Below are 19620 nucleotides of genomic sequence, written 5' to 3' on the forward strand. Positions count from 1 at the left end.
GCTAGAGACATAAAGTTCCTGGATGTAATAAATGATTGCTTCATGGAGCAATTGGTTCAGGAACCAACAAGAGAGGGAGCTATTTTAGATTTAATTCTTAGTGGAGCGCAAGATTTGGTGAGAGAAGTAACGGTGGTGGGGCCACTTGGCAACAGTGATCATAACATGATCAAATTTAAACTAATAACTGGAAGGGGGACAATAAGTAAATCTGCAGCTCTAACACTAAATTTTAAAAAGGGAAACTTTGATAAAATGAGGAAAATAGTTAGAAAAAAACTGAAAGGTGCAGCTGCAAAGGTTAAAAGTGTTCAACAGGCATGGGCATTATTTAAAAATACAATCCTAGAGGCGCAGTCCATATGTATTCCGCGCATTAAGAAAGGTGGAAGAAAGGCAAAATGATTACTGTCATGGTTAAAAGGTGAGGTGAAAGAGGCTATTTTAGCCAAAAAAAATCCTTCAAAAATTGGAAGAAGGATCCATCTGAAGAAAATAGGATAAAACATAAGCATTGTCAAGCTAAGTGTAAAACATTGATAAGACAGGCGAAGAGAGAATTTGAAATGAAATTGGCCATAGAGGCAAAAACTCATAATAAAAACTTTTTAAAATATATCCAAAGCAAGAAACCTGTAAGGGAGTTGGTTGGACCATTAGATGACAGAGGGGTTAAAGGGGCTCTTAGGGAAGATAAGGCCATTGCAGAAAGACTAAATGAATTCTTTGCCTCCGTGTTTACTAATGAGGATGTTGGGGAGATACCAGTTCCGGAGATGGTTTTCAGGGGTGATGAGTCAGACGAACTGAACGAAATCACTGTGAACCTGGAAGATGTAGTAGGCCAGATTGACAAACTAAAGAGTAGCAAATCACCTGGACTGGATGGTATGCATCCTAGGGTTCTGAAGGAACTCAAAAATGAAATTTCTGATCTATTAGTTAAAATTTGTAACCTATCATTAAAATCATCCATTGTACTTGAAGACTGGAGGGTGGCCAATGTAACCCCAATATTTAAAAAAGGCTCCAGGGGCGATCCAGGTAACTATAGACCAGTGAGCCTGACTTCAGTGCCGGGAAAAATAGTGGAAACTATTCTCAAGATCAAAATCGTAAAGCATATAGAAAGACATGATTTAATGGAACATAGTCTACATGGATTTACCCAAGGGAAGTCTTGCCTAACAAATCTGCTTCATTTTTTTGAAGGGGGTTAATAAACATGTGGATAAAGGTGAACCGGTAGATGTAGTGTATTTCGATTTTCAGAAGGCGTTTGACAAAGTCCCTCATGAGAGGCTTCTACGAAAACTAAAAAGTCATGGATAGGAGGCGATGTCCCTTCGTGGATTACAAGCTGGTTAAAAGACAGGAAACAGAGAGTAGGATTAAATGGTCAATTTTCTCAGTGGAAAAGGGTAAACAGTGGAGTTCCTCAGGGATCTGTACTTGGACCGGTGCTTTTCAATATATATATATAAATGATCTGGAAAGGAATACGACGAGTGATGTTATCAAATTTGCGGATGATACAAAATTATTCAGAGTAGTTAAATCACAAGCAGACTGTGATGCATTGCAGGAGGACCTTGTAAGACTTGAAAATTGGGCATCCAAATGGCAGATGAAATTTAATGTGGACAAGTGCAAGGTGTTGCATATAGGGAAAAATAACCGTTGCTGTAGTTACACGATGTTAGGTTCCATATTAGGAGCTACCACCGAGGAAAAAGATCTAGGCATCATAGTGGATAATACTTTAAAATCATCAGCTCAGTGTGCTGCAGCAGTCAAAAAAGCAAATAGAATGTTAGGAATTATTAGGAAGGGAATGGTTAATAGAACAGAAAATGTCATAATGCCTCTATATCGCTCCATGGTGAGACCACACCTTGAATACTGTGTACAATTCTGGTCGCCGCATCTCAAAAAGGATATAGTTGCGATGGAGAAGGTACAGAGAAGGGCAACCAGAATGATAGAGGGGATGGAACAGCTTCCCTATGAGGAAAGGCTGAAGAGGTTAGGGCTGTTCAGCTTGGAGAAGAGACGGCTGAGGGGGGATATGATAGAGGTCTTTAAGATCATGAGAGGTCTTGAACGAGTAGATGTGACTCGGTTATTTTCACTTTCGAATAATAGAAGGACTAGGGGGCATTCCATGAAGTTAGCAAGTAGCACATTAAGGACTAATCAGAGAAAATTCTTTTTCACTCAACGCACAATAAAGCTCTGGAATTTGTTGCCAGAGGATGTGATTAGTGCAGTTAGTGTAGCTGGGTTCAAAAAAGGTTTGGATAAGTTCTTGGAGAAGAAGTCCATTAATGGCTATTAATCAATTTTACTTAGGGAATAGCCACTGCTATTAATTGCATCAGTAGCATGGGATTTTCTTAGTGTTTGGGTATTTGCCAGGTTCTTGTGGCCTGGTTTTGGCCTCTGTTGGAAACGGGATGCTGGGCTTGATGGACCCTTGGTCTGACCCAGCATGGCAATTTCTTATGTTTTTATGGTTCCCCCCACAGCTGTTTCAGGCCTCTCTCCCCTGCTTCTTCAGCTGCTGCCGGGATGGGCTCCGCCCGTGGCTCTCCCGGGCCTCTCTTTCCCCTGCCTCTTTAGCCACAACTGGAATGGGCTCCCTCCGTGGCTCATGAATCTTTCTGCTCTGCTTCATCAGTTGCAGGCAAGATGGGCTCCGTCAGCAGCCTCACAGGGCCTTTATCCTCTGCTTGTTGGCTGTGGCCCTGCTGGGCCTTTCTTCATTGGGTCCTCGGCCACAAGGACAGGAACTTATGCTGGCAAATTTTAGCGCCCCCTAAAGGTTGGCACTCTAGGCTTCTGCCTGGTTTGCCTAGTTGATGTGCTGGCCCTGTCTGTAGGTTCTGATACAGAAGGAAGGTCAAAGTGCTTCACTCCTGCTGACCCATTCAACATGGCCGCTTTATTTATTTATTTATTTAGTGTTTTTCTATACCGGCATTCACAATAAGGATCACATCATGCTGGTTTACATTTAACAGGGGGGTGTAAATGAAAATCAAATGCAACTGTAACAAGTGAGGAGAAACTCTGAAGTTACAATAAAACAGGGATGTTCAACTGGGAGAAGAAGAAAAGGCGAGAGGAAGTTAACAAAAAGAGGAATTGTTTACAATGTTCTAAGAATGTTCGACTGTGGTTTACGGTGCATTAAGGTTCAGTTGGGGTCTGGAAAGGCTTGCTTAAACAACCACGTCTTAAGTCTTTTTCTGAAAGTTAGAAGGCATGGTTCCTGTCGAAGATCCGGTGGGATGGAGTTCCATAGCGATGGTCCTGCTGTAGAGAAGGCCCGGTCTCTAAAAGTTATGTGTTGAGAGGTTTTGGTGTGTGGTACATGTAGTGATTCTCTGTAAGCTTCTCTGATGGGTCTGGAGGAGGTATGTTTTCTGAATGGGATTTGTAGGTTGACTGGAGCATGGTGATGGATGGCTTTGTAGATAGTGGTAATGGACTTATGTATGATTCTGTAGTGAACTGGCAGCCAGTGTAGGTCTTTAAGGATGGGAGATATGTGGTCTCTTCTCCTCGTGTTTGTCAATATTCTGGCTGCCGTGTTTTGGACCATCTGAAGTGGTTTGGTGTGAGACGAGGGGAGACCTAATAAGATAGAGTTACAGTAGTCTTAGAGAAGATTATTGCTTGCAGGACCGTTCTGTAATCATGAAAGTGAAAGAGTGGTTTTATTCTTTTCAGGACATGTAGTTTATGAAAACAGTCCTTAGTTGTTTGGTTAATAAATGATTTTAGGTTTAGACGATTATCAATAATAACTCCTAAGTCTCTTGCTTGGGAGATGTGAAGGTTGGCTGGTGGATTCGTAGTGATATTACTGTTTTCTGGAGATATGAGAAGGAGTTCGCTTTTTGAAGAATTTAGTATTAAGTTTAAGCTGGTGAGGAGGCAGTTGATTTCTTGAAGGCAGTTTTCCCAAAATTCAAGTGTTTTTGTGATGGATTCTTTAAGGGGGATCACGATCTGGACATCATCGGCATATAAGAAGTGTTTTAGGTTTAGTTTGGTTAACAGCTGGCAAAGTGGAAGAAGGTAAATGTTGAAGAGCGTGGGGGACAGGGAGGAACCCTGGGGAACTCCTAGGGAGGAAAGATAACGGTGAGATTCTTTATTGTGGATTTTAACCTTGTAGCCTCTATTCCCAAGGAATGTTTTGAACCAGGCCAGTGCAGTTCCTGTTATGCCGATGTTCGCCAGCTGGTTTAGGAGAATGGAATGGTTAACGGTGTCAAATGCTGCCGAATCTATCATTGCATCATAAGGCTACATCATGTTTCAGGAGACTTGATTTTTATGAACAAATAAGGAAGAGAATAGTTTTTTGAAAGTAGCCTGCTGGATTTTTTTTTTTTTCCCAAAGAAAATCAGTTGGGGGATAGAGAGAAACGGGAGATGCTTATTTTGGACTCTCTGCAGAAGACTTGTTTCTGAGAATTTCCTGCTCGATGAAGCAGCAGAAGAATAACAGAAAATTTACAACAGGCTGGCTCTGTGCAGAAGAAATTCACTGGTCACTGCAGGTATTTGAACAGTGAGATTTCCTGCTGGGTTTGGACAGTCTAAATCAGAGAACAGACAGACAGTGTAACTTTGCTGAAGAAAGAAGTCACTGAGACCCTGGAGCTGGCTGGAGGCTGTTTTTGCTACTCCTCTTTCCTGGTGGAGACCAGAGAACCATTCAGCAGCCCAAGCAATAGTGGATCAGGGCTCTCTGTGAATATCTTAGTCAGTGGTGGAGCCACAGGTGGGAATGGGTAGGCTGTGGCCCACACACTTTGGGCTTAAGCACACACAATCAGTGTTGCCCGGTGGCCCAAGAAGAGAAGCCCCGTGGCAGGACTGCAGTGGACATGCCAGGCGTGCATATCTAGGGATGTGGGTGCAGAGAAGAAGAGGAGACCCGGGAAGCCACCAGTGGATCCCATCCCACTGGGGTTCGAAGAAAACAAATAACCTCACCCATGAAGGAGCACATTCTCCCATTCCTACAAGTGTGCCGGCTCTTTGACATTCAAAATATGTGTGGCCAGAAAGTGCTCTATGCTGATCTCATGCATTACAAGATCAGCAAAGAGGAAGTGCTAGCCCCACGAGTTTGAATACCGTGGAGAGGGCACATGAGGAGCAGCAGCAAAACAGACTTCCCCTTCTGATCCCGATAAAAGCCTGCCTGGGGGTGTGTGTATGTAAATGGGAGCCTGCCTGGGGTTGTGTGTATGTGAATGGGAGCCTGCCTGAATGTGTGTGTGTGTGTGTGTGTGTGTGTACATGAATGGGAGCCTGCCTGAGTGTGTGTGTGTGTGTGTGTACATGAATGGGAGCCTGCCTGGGGTTGTGTGTATGTGAATGGGAGCCTGCCTGAATGTGTGTGTGTGTGTGTGTGTACATGAATGGGAGCCTGCCTGAGTGTGTGTGTGTGTGTGTGTACATGAATGGGAGCCTGCCTGGGTGTATATGTATGAAAGAACATGTGGGTATGAGAGCCTGTATGTGGGTGTGAGAGAGAGACAGCATGTAGGAGTGAGAGCCTGTGTGTGTGTGCAAGGGAATGTATGAGTGTGTGGAAGTGGAAGCCTATATGTGAAAAGAAAATGTGGGAGTGGATGGCCCACGAGGAACCTAGCACCTGAGGGAGCACATCTTCATCTATTTTCTATCTTCCTTTTCTGTTTTTTCTTTTTTCCCTCTATTTCTGCACTTCTCTCATTTGGTGGAGACAGAGAAATACTGAGGGACTCAGTGCCTGTGCCTTCTGTTAAGGGTAGAAACTGCCTCTTTGTGCAGATTACCCCAATGCATTCTGTTAAGGGTAGCAATTGTTGCTCCATGCAGATTATCCCCATTCAGGAATGTTACATCTAAACGTTAGCAATAGGTTACCCCTTTTTTTTTTCATTTTCATCCTCTACCATTCCCTTCTGTGGCTGGGCAGCAAATGCAGCTTTCTGCCAGACTGTGTCTAGTGCTGCTCTTTTGTCAGACACTAAGTTGCACCACAGCAGCAGAACTTGGTTGCCCCCTTGTGCCGTCAGCATGAGATACTGAAACCAAAGGTGGGAACTCAACTGTAGGTTGCCTTTTGAACGCATGCATGGGCAGGGCTAGATTTACAGAGGTGCAGAGCCTTCAACGAAAGGACTGGGAGAAAGGATTGGACCAGTAGAGGGTGGTGAGGTGGGGCAGGATGAAGATAGTGCTGATGTGATGTTGACATGCGAGGCCCCCAAATATACCACAGTGCCCTTTGTAATGCAAGGACCCCTATGCACATGTCTGCTGAAATTCAGCCCTGCTCATAGATGACTGGGGCACCTCAGCCATTCTATGAAAATGAAGTGCTTGGCTTCTCTGTGTAACCCCTGTCCCACCAGCTAGAGCTTTTGTTAATCTTTACCCCATCTCCCAATGTGTTTTAGGTGCTCCTATCATTATGGGTTTTGTCAACCTTAGCCTGATGGATTTCCTCATAACAGGGGAGACTGAAGAGGATCCATTTTTTTATATTAAAAAGAATGTCACTTGTATATCCTGAGGATGCAATAGAAGTAAATATCTTTAAGGAGTTTTTGTAGCATATGCCATTGGCTTGGTTTGGTGTCATAATACTCTTTGGTTTCTCTTTCTTCCTAGGGTTCCAATTACCAGGACTTTGAGGTGTTCCAGAGGAAGGCGTGCGGGTCCCTGATCAGCGACGGGCAGCGACGCAACGCGCACCTCATGCTCTACTCTCCAGATTTGGTGCTATCTGTGGAGTCCCCATCACCGGGCACTGGCTTACCTCATGCTGTGCCATGCTGCGACACACAAACTGCTAACCCCTATGACATGCTCAGGCGCTTCTCCCTTCCTGGACAGCTAGGGGACTCCCTGGGCATGCGGAATCCTCAGAGACATTCCTCAGACCCAGGTAGTTAGTGGGGGAAAGAGAAAATGAATGGATCAGACTCAGGGGTATGCAGCCTTTAATGGCTCGCAGAGAGGACGATGTTAGCATCACTAGGTCCCTCTGTAGTACATTTGACCTTCACCAGAGGACATAGCCAGTGGAGGCATCAAGACTGTTTCATGACCTTGAAAGAAGGAGTGACATATGCTTTCATTATGGGTTGCATTAGGAAGACCTTTTGTTGATTGTAAAGGTGTCTTGCTCGACCTGGAGAAAAAAAACATGAAACCCTGGACACCCTCACTTTCCCTTCTGCTGTTTTTCTGTTCCTTGCCTAAAAGGCGTCATTTTCCCAACTCCTCGCCTCATCTGGCTGATCACATCAGAGCCCCAGTAGATGGATCCTCCACTGCATCTACCTCTGTGTAGCAAGAGGCAACCAGAAAGTGAGAGAAGAGGATGGTGGTCCGATAAACCTGGATACCAAGGGCCGCAACACTCCAGGGAACAAAGAGATGGAAGGATGGAAGTTCGAGCTAGAAATTGTGGCGGATGATATTTTCGGCTTCCCTTGGTGATAAGGGTTTCAAGAGGGTCACATCTTTTCTTTCTCCTCCTTTTAGCTCTGATTTGGAGAAAAGAATGAATGACTTTTTTTTAAAAGTAGATAACTCATCCAAAAATGTTAGCTGGTCTAACAGGTATCCAAGGAATGGGGAAGGTAGGGGCAAGGGAATCGGTATCTATTTCAACAGGGACCATGACAGTCAAGACTTGTAGTGTTCACTGCTGCTTGTAAAGACTGAACTCCTGATTATCGAACACTCTTATTGCTATTCATAATAATAATAATATATGTTAATAATAGTATTATTAAGAATGACTCAAGTAATCCAATCCAAACAGAATAGCCATGTATACTTGAGAACATATCAGTATCTTGTATCCGGTCACTCTGTTTCGGAGGAGAAGGGGACTGGAAAGCAGGAAAGAATGGAAGGAAGTTGTGTTACCTGGGAATACTCAACTCTTCTGCAAAGTCCCTGGATGTCCATCAGTCCTTCGTAAAGAATCTTTGCTTTGTTGCAGCAAATTAGTTACAGGAACAGCCAGTCCTCCTACAAAGTCATGGTTACTTCACTGTGGATTAGCAACAGGAGCACTCAACTCTTTCACAAAGTTGTGGTTGCTGTTGTCAGATGTCTAATGTTGAACCAGTGTCCAGCCAATCTTCAATGCATTCTACAAAGCTGGAGGAGTCATTTTTAAGTTACAAACTGATTTCCTCACTGACTGGAAAGTGATGTGAGAACCACACTAGGGATAGGTAAATGGTTCTGGATTTGCAAATCCAAGCAAGTTTTGGAGGTAATTTGAATTTGACAAATCCAAATCCACTTTGCACAGTTAAACCAAAAGAGAGATCTTATGGTTACTAGAGTACCTTTTAGTGCATATATTATCATTTCTTAATTATATTTTAACAAGCACATAAGCCCTCAGCATTGAAAACCATCTCCAGATATTTATGTCTCTATTGGGTTATTAAAATGTATTAAGAAATAATTGTGTATCCACTTGAGAGAACTCTTGCCCACACTATATGTGTGATCAAAATCGTATCTTTTGAAATGCAAGCCTGTTTGCCCATCCTTAGAATGTACCTAATACAGTATGTTACAAAGCCCTTGGTATTTCAGGGAAGAGATGATATATTGAATTAATTATTTCCAGGATCATATCTGCCATGAAAAGGCAAGGACTGTGTCGAGGGGCTGAGTGTTCCACTCTGTGGATGGATGTGAAGGATGGTGGACTAGGGTTGCTGTGAGATACAAAGTGGTTCACTGGACATTTTACCAATATTAACTCTTTATTTTGATGCTGCTGTGCTTGGTATCTGACTCCTTGCTTGTCTAGGTTTCATCATACAGGGGGGAAAGGGTATTTTATTTTTTGGAAATAGACCAAGGCCTGGATAGAGGGCCTTCTTTCTCTTAGCGTAAGGATATTTCAGTAGCGGTACTATATTGGTCTATATTCGGCTTCCCATAAACAAGCTGGAGTTTTCAGTCCATTCCTTTGGCGTTTTGAATACGTTGACTCAGATGCTTTTGAAATACCAGTGGAATGCCTTGCTAATTCATTGTATTTACTGTAGTGCGGCATCATGGGGGATCGCATTCGTTACAGCTTGCTGCTGTAGCACTGCACCATGAGGATCATTTGCCCCCAGGTTGCTGTAATCATAAACTTCTGGGTATCCCAGGTCCACACCAAAAACTGGTATTACAAAGATTGTTACCCGTGACGAGTAGATACAGATCCAGTTTGGATATTACTACAAGAATGACTACTGATAGAGATTCTGAATCAGCTACCAAAGAAGTGTTTGGATAAAGGAAGAACAGTTCCGATATGTCTGTGTGTAGGAAGTCTACGTTACCATGTCAAGGTGAATGCTTCCATAGAAGGTATGCATTTATACTGAGCACTCTATTCCCGCAGCTTTACAGAAACCTCTTCTCTCCCAACCACTTCTACAATTTTAAAAGCCAGAAAGCTCCCAAAATATCACGTCCACACAACAAGCTGCCGTTGAATAAGACGACCATTCTAGGGCCTGAGTGTAGAGACGCTGTCCACTTATTATTGCCAACCACTTGTAATTCACTGGCGGCTTGCTTTCCTTCTTATTATTTAGTAGTGATGTGATTACAAACTCATGGGCAGTAGCATCTCTTCAGTCAGGCCCTGCTATCATGATATTCTGTCACACAAGTTGACTTGACAGTTCCTACAAGGATGTATCACAGTAGCCTGCAACATTCTAGGCCATCCAACCATGTTGATAGTACCATGTCATTTCATAGGGTCAGTGTAGTATTTAATCATATCTTGCAACATGATGATGTATCCCTCACAAACTGAATGTGTGGTATGCTGTGGAGCCTGGTCTGCCTGTAGGATATGCAGAAGGTTATGCTGATAGTTGATTGTACTGCTTTCTAACTTAATGTATTTAGTACTGTTGAAGAGACTGGATAAGAAATGGGAGGGAAACAGAGCCTATTGCCTCAAGGACTGTATGGCTCAAGATTAGCATGGAGGTGCTGAGCCTGTCACATTTAGGACTGGATGGCCCAGTAAATTGGCATAGGGATGCAGAGCCTTCCAGATATGGAACGATAACTTGGGATGCCATAGGGACACTTAGTGTCTCTTCTAGGACTAGAGAATTTAAGGGATTGCCACAGGGAATATGGAGTCTGTCACCTCTAGGATTGGAGAATTGAAGGGATTGCCATAGGGTTACAGAATATGTCATCTCTAGGACTGGATGCAGAGCCTTCCACCTTCAGGTATGGATGGGTTAGGGGATTGTCAGCCACAGCTCAACAGTTTGAATCTTACACAGGTAGGTTGTGACTTCGAGTCATTTCTATTAGATAGCAGATCAGTGTGAAGTGATTGCAATCCAGTTCATAGTTGATGTGTCCATGTCATTAAGTAAATAGACTCATAGTTGGCAGTATGGGATCTATGCAATAAAACTCATGCAAAACTTTTTTTTTTTGCATGGATTCACAACAGTTTTAACATGCACATTAAAATGCCACTTAACGAGTGATGCAAATAGATGTAACATGGGCACAGTAAACCTTGTCCCCAATAGTGTGTTTACACTATTCTCATGAACAGAAACCCAAAAATCCATTGGGTAAATAGCATGAACACATTACTTACTGACAGGGAGTTAAATGGTTTGAGCATGTTCAGGTCTCTTTTTCTCTTGACTTGACTCTGCTGTCTTCCAAGTGGTATACAAGGAAGCCTGGCATATGGGAGTTGCTTTTCAGTGCACAGGGAAGACCTGGGAGAGCTAGTACACTGCAGATGAGGAGATCAAAAGAGAGTAGTGAGTTCCATGAGATATGAGTGCATATTTAGAAGCATCTGTCTTCTGGACAAGTAAGGATCTTTGAAGATTGGCGTGAGAGGAAGTGATTGGGAAAAGAAAAGAACGTGCAAGGGGGAGATCCAGGGAGGAATCTGGTCGCTCTGATTCAGAAGAGAACCAGCATTTGACTATTCTCCCCCTTTATGGCCACCCTGTAGTGCAGATACTGTAATGGCTGCACCACACAGTCTGAAATTGCCTCAGAGCTCACAGAAATGAGCTCGTCACTAAAACCAAAACAACTGGTCAGCTGAAAACTTTTGCATTTCAGCCTTAAGCTTCTGAACGCCTACAATGGTCTTTGGCTACAAAAACAATGTCAGTGACAGCAAAGAGATTTCTGCCCACTGGCAATGTGTGGCTTGGAAATAAATTTGCTTTGTTAAAAGAGAACCAGATTTATTTTTGAAGTGCTTACATATGTGTCAGTGTGTTTCCTTTGTCACGTCCTTTTCGCCATCATTCTCTTCTCTTTCCATGTTTTCCCCTGTCTTGCTAGTACCCTGTGCAAACTTTCTTATCACATTGTAGAAGGGGTGGAAGAAGGTTTGAAGGGGGGGGGGGGGTTCAATGGCTGGTTTCTTGTCCCTGGTGGGGGGAAGTGCCCTCCCCTACCTGGGAGGTCCCCTGCTTTTGTGACTAGCCAGGGGTTAGGGTTCTGTTCACCAAAACACTGCTGTTCCGGGTGAAATCTCTGAATTCCTGCAGTGTTCAGTGTGTCCAGAATAGCCACAGTAATGTTCCTGAGGATCGTGCCAGGCCTTGGAGCCTGCCCATTTCCACACCAGTATGAAACCTCTGTGCCTTGCACATAGTGAGCTGTGGGACAGTGCTTGAAGAACCTCTGTGGTACGTAATTTCTATTTGAGAAGATATATTTGTGGTGTGGATGAGTGTAAAAATTCTCTCAAAAAGTGTGTAAACTGTGTTTTGTTTTGACAGAGAAATGTGGTCAAATGTATTTTCATCCCCATGGGCTTATAGGTAGCATTATCTTTTGTCCATAGCCTTCATTTTTCAGGTCCTCTGTTTAGTTAGCCGAATCCTGTCAAAAGCATTGCTATTTTGCTTGCCCTCACTAAGCAACATGCTCATGTTAGTAGGTTAACAACAGTCCAAGGTGGTATTAAATAGGGTGCAGTTAGTGAGCGCTCGGTTAGTAGCATGAAAGGTGAGCATCCCACATTATTTACCAAGCATTTGCTGAGCCCTCATTTGCATATAGCATTCTGTCATTCGCAAGCGCAGACATGTTGATCTTAACATGCTCATGGTAACTTCATTTTGAGCTTCTTTAATGTACACAGGCCTTCTAGCATAGCTCTCTATTTTTAGCATATGCACGAGGGCCTTAACATGCACACTAAAGTTTATTTCATAGGTCCCCAAATCTAGTACCTCAGCAGCACCGATGCGAAGGATTAAATGGGCCTGAATTACCTTCTCTGCCTCTAGAGGTGCTGTCTCTAGAACAGTGAAAAAATGTATTGATGGAGCCATGTATGGTCAGGGGAGGCTCACACTGCTGATACTCATACTGCAGCTATGTAGTGAATATATGGAGAGCTTCATTTTATAAAGTCGTCATTCTGACACCTTTCACAAACACTACTTTTTCACTTCCTTCCCCATCCCTTCCCTCCAAGCTATGAAAGTCTGCAGTGGATGGACTGAGGGCAGGTTCTCCAAGGAGGCAAAGCATACAGCATCAGCCTTGGTTTATGATTGCCCTTGATGGCGGTGTTAACTGGTCTAAGGATGTAGATTTTATCGCTGGCCTTGTTCTTTCTTGGTTATTCAGGGTTCTGTAGAGACTCCTTCCTGTGTGCTATTGAGGCTTTGGAAGCTGCTGTTGGTTGACACAGTCTTCCTTTTCTCATTTTTGGAGGTGTGTATATAGGGCTTGGAGGTTGGTACGGGAGTGAGATCATCTTTCTCTACATTATTCTTGTTTTTTCTCTTGAGTTCCAAGAGCATCTCTAGACTGTATGTGTGTATGGCCACTATGTACAGTTATATGATGCGCCAGTGACCAGTAACTGGATGTAATTTAGTTGGTGGATATGAAACAAGTAGGCGTGGATATATGCAAACAATAGGGATGCCAACCTTGTGCATATGATCATGAATATTAGGGACATGCTGTTGTTTGAAAATGACATGAGAACAACGATTACATTTGTTTTTGTTTTGTATCTTTTCCAATGTGAGACGACATAGAAAACAATTTTGTTTCTTTTTTTCATTTTGGAGCATGCTAAGAGGTCAATATTCAGCTGGCCATCACCAGATAAAGTTAACTGGACCTCTTTGGGTAAATATTCAACCCAAATATGGCCTGGCTGAATATCTGGTCTAAAGTTACTGGGAACTCCAACAAAAAAGAGCCAATAGGACCCCCACACAATATATCATGTACAAAAAGGAAAATCCACATACAAAATATTTCACCAGGCCAATCGAAATTGTTTTCTATCAATAATTTCAATGTAGATTTCACTAAGTTTTAACTGCATCAGCAAGCCTGACAATGTACCTCATAAACTTCAAAAGGACGTCCGGACTATTTAATCATTTGCGGTTTCAGTCCAATCTCATAATTCCAATATTTTTTGAATTTTTTTGAATTTTTTGTTGTTACAGATGAGTCAGACTGTTCAAGTTATCCCCTCTAATTATAATGCAAACTACTTATCCAATATATCGCCTTTAATCGTAGTTTACTTTTCAACTTCTCAGATGTATCTCTTTTACTAATGGCTCGACAACGGCCGATGTTTCGCGTATGCTGCTTCGTCAGGAGCCATAAATTCATACATCAACGGTTATTCTCATTTATCACTGTTTGCAACAATTTTTCTTTATATTTCTACAAATAAACGATCCACAACATATGTTAGAAAAAGCTTATCAAATAAAAATACTTATCTTTCTCCAGGTCACCGTGTCTCAAACATCTTCACCCCAGTAACAGAGACTGCCCAGCCATTGGCCTCCAATTGAAACAGACACTGAGTAGCAACGTAACCAATCAGAATCACCGTTGTGATGACGTGTATAGCATCAAACCATCACGTCTGAAGTCTCCTTCTGATTGGTAACATCTAGTTTGTGGTGACATTCTGAAAACAACCAAAGAAAAACATTCAATTCCAATCCTGCATTTAAGCCAGTCGAATGTACAGTGTTCAAAAAATGTATCCATCTTTGCTCTGCTCGTAATAATTTTACATTCAAATTGCCTCCCCGCCAATGTGGTTTAATTTGTTCCAAAACACAGACTTTTAACTCATCAAAACTATGAGTCAGCTCCATGCCCATGTGATAAATTTTACGTGGGAAAGACACAGCAGTCGCTAAAATGCAGGGTAATAGAACATCAATTTAACAACTAACCGTACAAATGCACCTCTTGTCTCACATTGTTTGGAGCTGTCACATTTATACTGTTAAATGTGTTTACATTGAAGCCCAATCCTCGGGCAATATAATAAACTAAGAGATTGCAATAGATAAAAGCCAGTCTTCCCAGTTACCCCTGTATACGCTGCCCTAGCTCAGGTATCTCCCAGATGTCAGTTGTATAAAGCTGACTGGAATGCCTTCCCTATTTTAATTGGAACCCTCAGCCTTCCTTGCTGTTACAGAAATCCCTATCTCCATGCATTGTGCTAATGATAGCTCCCAGCTGTCAGCCATGCAAGGATATCACTCCTCTCTACCTGGTGGGAAGGACAAAAAGTCAGCCTGGCAGCTGTCTTAAGAAGCTGTCTGCCTTGCCCTAGATTATATCAAAGAAAACACCAGAACCCTTCTGTAATTATTTATTGGTTGGTCTTGCCTCATTTTTTTGGGAGCCTTATGTACCCGTACAGTCTTTCTGTGCAATTCACCTTTGTCTCGTCCTGTTTTGGGCCCTGTACTGTTCCATGTGATTGAGCTTGTAGACATCCATAAATAATCCAGCATCCAGCCTCCATTTCGTTTACATACTGCTCTCCTACCTTTCCCTTTGTGTCTATCCCTAATGTGCTTAGGTTCTGTCACATTTTTGGTGACTAGTACTTTACTGGTGGGTGGGCTACACCACATTCTCAGAAAAGAAGCATTTCCCCACACCCTCCTTCCGTCTCTCCGTTTCATCCTGTCTTTCTCTTTCTTTTTCTTGTACCATATGGAAGAAACCTGCCAGAGAGGTGAATGTTTCTATCCTATGGCCTCTCTCCCTTCTTTCCTCCAGTGAGGACATTGTGAGTTCCTTCAGCCTGTCTTTGTAGGGCTTGTGTTGCACGCCCTGAAGGAACAATTTCGTTAGATGGGCTCATGGCTGCTAAACATCCTGGAAACCCTGACAAAAATGCAGAATTCAGGTTCATGCTGGCGAGATTAGAAAATACAGAATGTGGGCACTGAAAATGCCAGAGACTGAGGAGCAGCTCCTTATGCCCCCATAGAGACATTGGAGGCTTGGAAGAGAGAGGAGAGTGGGAGTGAGAACACTTGCTTTTAGACTTTGGATTCTTAGTGGATGTTTGGTGTTTTATTTTTTCTGTGTGTCTACGTTTCATGTGTAAACCTGTGGCTGAGTCTGTATACATAGAATATGAGAGCAGATAAAGACCACCGGACCACAATGCTTTCCTGCACCAGCACTGCACAACCTGCCCAGTTTGTGCAGTGCTGGTGCAGGCTTTACCTTTACCTTCACAACTGGATTTCTTGTTACTGTTTTGGCCTGCACCAGTTTCCCTTAGAGTCCATTCAGTGCATCCACCACCCTTTCTGTGGTTTGTATTTTGAGCGTGTTTGCACGGGCGGATTCTGTTACTCTGAAGAGGCATGTGGCATATGCGTACTGGGTGTGTGTAGGTAAGCCTGTGACTCTGTGCATTTCTGGATTGTTAAGGATGTGTGCAAGCATGGTGCTATTTGTGTATGTACTTAACGTGTGAGGGGTTTATGTGTAAACCTGTTACTCTGAATGTCTGTCTGAGGAATGTGTATGTCTGTGTGAGCTAGTCACTCTGTACATATGAGCTGTGTATATTATTGTCTTCATGTGCCCTTGGAATCGGTTTGTTTATTTTCCACCACAATATTTGCGGGAACACATTACTTCAGAGCTGTTTTAACTGTTTCCCTCCCTTCACCCCAGTGGGCAGTAGAACTGAGGCTGTTTTGCCCGTGTGTGGAAGGATGTATGATTTGCTTACGAAAGACCTGTGCCTTAAATGATCCCCCATCTGCTTTACTAAAGGTAACAATCTAAGGGTTATTGCAGGAGAGGGGGTGGGAACGAGAAATTATTTACTTATCTCCTTTTCAATAAATGTAAGGAGACGCAGACGAGTGAAATTGGCTGGGGCAGGGGTGGAAATAAGTCTCTTGTAATATGGAGGTGTGGAGAATCAGTAGAAGAGGAGAAACATTTGGAACTGGGGCAGCGGCGAAGGCTTGAGCAGAGGTTGGCACAATTTGCCACAGAGCACCGAGACTCTTGTCCATTATATTCCAATAGGACCTTGGCATGCTTCCAGGAATCCGCTAATATTCATGTGGTGGTAGTATATGTTGTAATGCACCAGAAACCTGACAATACCATCCCACTGTAGAGATTCCTGCATGTCCTGGCATCCTCTGACCCTCAGATTTAGATAGCACTGAATTCATACCTCTCTTCCACCCTGCATTGGTCATCACCCAGAATGACCTTTCTTCTACTGAAGGACTTGCCATACCTTTATCTCTTCGATTTATCCTGCCCCAGAATGCCTTGAAGCAGTCTTCACATTCCTCTGTCATTCGAAATTCTTTCTGTTTCAAGCAGTCACGAAGTTGCCCAACCTTCTGGGGCATCACCAACCTGGGGCATCACCAACCTTCTCCCCCCAAACTCCTCCTCCTCGTTCTGTCATTCATGCTGTCTTTCACCCATTGGAAGGAGGAAGCCCTTCTGTCCCATTCTGAGTCTTTTTTGATCCAGGAGAGGTGACTCGCTGGCATGCTGTGGCACCAATGTACAGCCTCCATAAATGCGAGTGTTGCTTCATGCAGACAAGCTGAAATCTGTCAAATGCTTTCAATGGGCTTAAATTAACAGGTCTGTGCCCCCCCCCCCCCTGCTTCAGAAAAGCAGGCTAGTATTCCTTTTCCTTTCACAGGTTTTTATTCTCTCAGTCTGTGCCCATCGTATCTGTCCAACACTAGTTTGATGCTATCTCATCTGTCCCTCAAGGAGAAGGGGCAGTGTGCTACACATCGAAGAAGGCTTTCAAAAATAATCAAGCTTTAATTGCATCTAAGGAACTTCTGCTACTAGGCATGAAATAGACAGAAAAGGCCTGTGCAACCATTTCACTTGGTCCTCAGGGGTGCACTTCTCTGTGCTGCATGTGTAATTAACCCTTTATTGTTATGTAACCCCTGTGTGTGCCCTGTTTTAGGTATATGACAGTATCCCAGTGCCTCCATGGGCTGAAGTGTCAGACTAACAAAGGCAGTGTGCCCAGCTTCCATGCTACGATCTGCACACAGAAAACAGATCAGGACAGCAGGGGTAGAATTTGTGTGAGATCCATTAGGCAACCATGAAAGAAACATGTCAACACCCTCCTCTGTCACACTTACAACAATCTAACAACAATCTGACTCCCTGCTATTCCCCTCAAAATTATTCTCCCATGCTGCCCATTGTTACACACTGTCTCCCTGCTCTTACACCAATTCCCCAACCTTCCCTTAATTCCACTCTGACTTACTGCTCTCAGTTACACTGATTCCCCATCCTGCCCCTTCTTCCACTCTGACTCTCTGCTCTCACAACTGATTCCCCATCCTTCCCCTTCTTAGACATTAACTTCATGCTCTCATACTGACTCCCCATCCTCCTCTTCTTATATGTTAACTTCCTGCTCACTCACTAATTCCCCATCCTTTCCCTTCTTACATACTGACTCTCTGCTCTCATTCATACTGACTCCCTATCCTGCCCCTTCTTACAGTCTTCCTGCTCTCTCACTCGCACCAATTCCCCATCCTTCCCCTTCTTACATACTGACTTCCTGCTCTCACTCACACTGATTCTTCATCCTGCCCCTTCTTAAATAGTCACTGCTCTCACTCATACTGACTCCCCATCCTGTCCCTTCTTAAATAGTCACTGCTCTCACTCATACTGACTCCCCATCCTGCCCCTTATATTGTCTCATTGCTCTCACTCATACTGACTCCCCATCCTGCCCCTTCTTAAATAGTCACTGCTCTCACTCATACTGACTCCCCAACCTGCCCTTCTTAAATAGTCACTGCTCTCACTCATACTGACTCCCCATCCTGCCCCTTATATTGTCTCATTGCTCTCACTTGCACCAATTCCTCATTCCTCCCCTTTGTACACATTGACTCCCTGCTCTTACACTGATTCCCCATCCTACCCCTTCTTAAACACTGACTCCCTGCTTTCACTTATACTGATTCCCCACCCTTCCCTTATGCTGACTCCCTTCTTACTACTGACTCCCTGCTCTCACTCATATTGATTTGCCATCTTTCTTATGCTGACTCCCTTCTTACACTCTGACTCCCACTGATTTTACCATACTTTCCCCTTCTCATATTCATTCCCCTTTTTCCCCACTATGATTTCCTTCAAGAGGAGGAACCACAGAGCTTATCTGACACAGAAAATAAAAACAAAAACTGAACAGCCAAAGTTTTCACAGGGGGAGAGGAAATGGGGGGGTGAAAGTGTTGAACATAAGTTAAACTAAAAACAGATGTGTAAATAGTACGGAGGCAATAGCAAACTTTTGTAAATACAAATTGTGATTTATTTTATTTCTTTTAGTTTGGTTGTTTTTTGTATTACAAAAAAATGGCATTCAGTAGCCATTACTATGCAGAAACCTGTCTCAGCATGTCTCTGGATGCAGAATGGAGAGATTTTGTAGAAATAAATTAAATCTGTTATTTAAATGACTCGGTAAAGCTGTTAATAATGACAATAAAAATGTTTGACCATCTACACGATTTAACTGTTGGCTGTTTGAAGTCTCTTCTGGGCATCTCTGTGGTAACAGGAATGTCAGAGGGGGGATTTGGGGAGATGATAAAATGATGGAAAAACTCAAGATGAACACTTCCCGCCTGCCAGAGAGTGTCATGTCCGAGTTCCCTGTTGTTAACTCCCTAGAGATGTACTTCCTGTCTCTTAGAGGAACATTTTAAAACATATCCTCACTATGCTCCATCCTGCCAGAGCAAAGCCCAGTCTGAGAACGTTTGCCTGACCAGAGCATCTATACACAGTAGCAGAAAAGGAAGGAAGGCGAAAACTGTGCACATGCCTAGGTGGTCTGGTTCTCTGCATGATTTCCCTATTGAAAATTAGCAGAAGCCCATCAGGTGCAGATCATTTCCAACAGTGTCTGGTGTAGGACCATGGTTGACTTCCTCAAACCCCTGTAAAGTGCAGAATCAGTTGGTGCATGAAGACAAGTTATTGTGCCTATAGACAGACTGAACCAGCTCCACAATGCGTTTGACATTTCTTGGTAAAGTGCTACAATTTGTCCTTAATTTTCTGATATATATAGCAACTTCATTTTCAATTTTTATTTTATTATTTCTGGGGATTTCCATGTGATAAAAAAAAATTACTTTTTCACAGATTTTTTTTCCTGTGTGTTTTAACAAAGCAAAATAATATAAAAACTTAAAA

At 43.1% G+C, this 19620-nt stretch overlaps 1 protein-coding gene across 1 annotated transcript in view; it reads left to right on the top strand.

Moving 5' to 3' along the window:
• KCNH2 (potassium voltage-gated channel subfamily H member 2) overlaps positions 1–18912 on the top strand; it is a 439418-nt gene extending 420506 nt beyond the window's left edge. Inside the window, exon 13 of the mRNA XM_029587977.1 lies at positions 6685–18912. Within this exon, the coding sequence (XP_029443837.1) occupies positions 6685–6969 (285 nt within the window). The 3' untranslated portion in view covers positions 6970–18912. The remainder of the gene's footprint in view (positions 1–6684) is intronic.
• The last annotated feature ends 708 nt before the right edge of the window (positions 18913–19620 follow it).

This window comes from Rhinatrema bivittatum, chromosome 2 (genome assembly GCF_901001135.1).
Source record: "Rhinatrema bivittatum chromosome 2, aRhiBiv1.1, whole genome shotgun sequence".
Taxonomy (NCBI): domain Eukaryota; kingdom Metazoa; phylum Chordata; class Amphibia; order Gymnophiona; family Rhinatrematidae; genus Rhinatrema; species Rhinatrema bivittatum.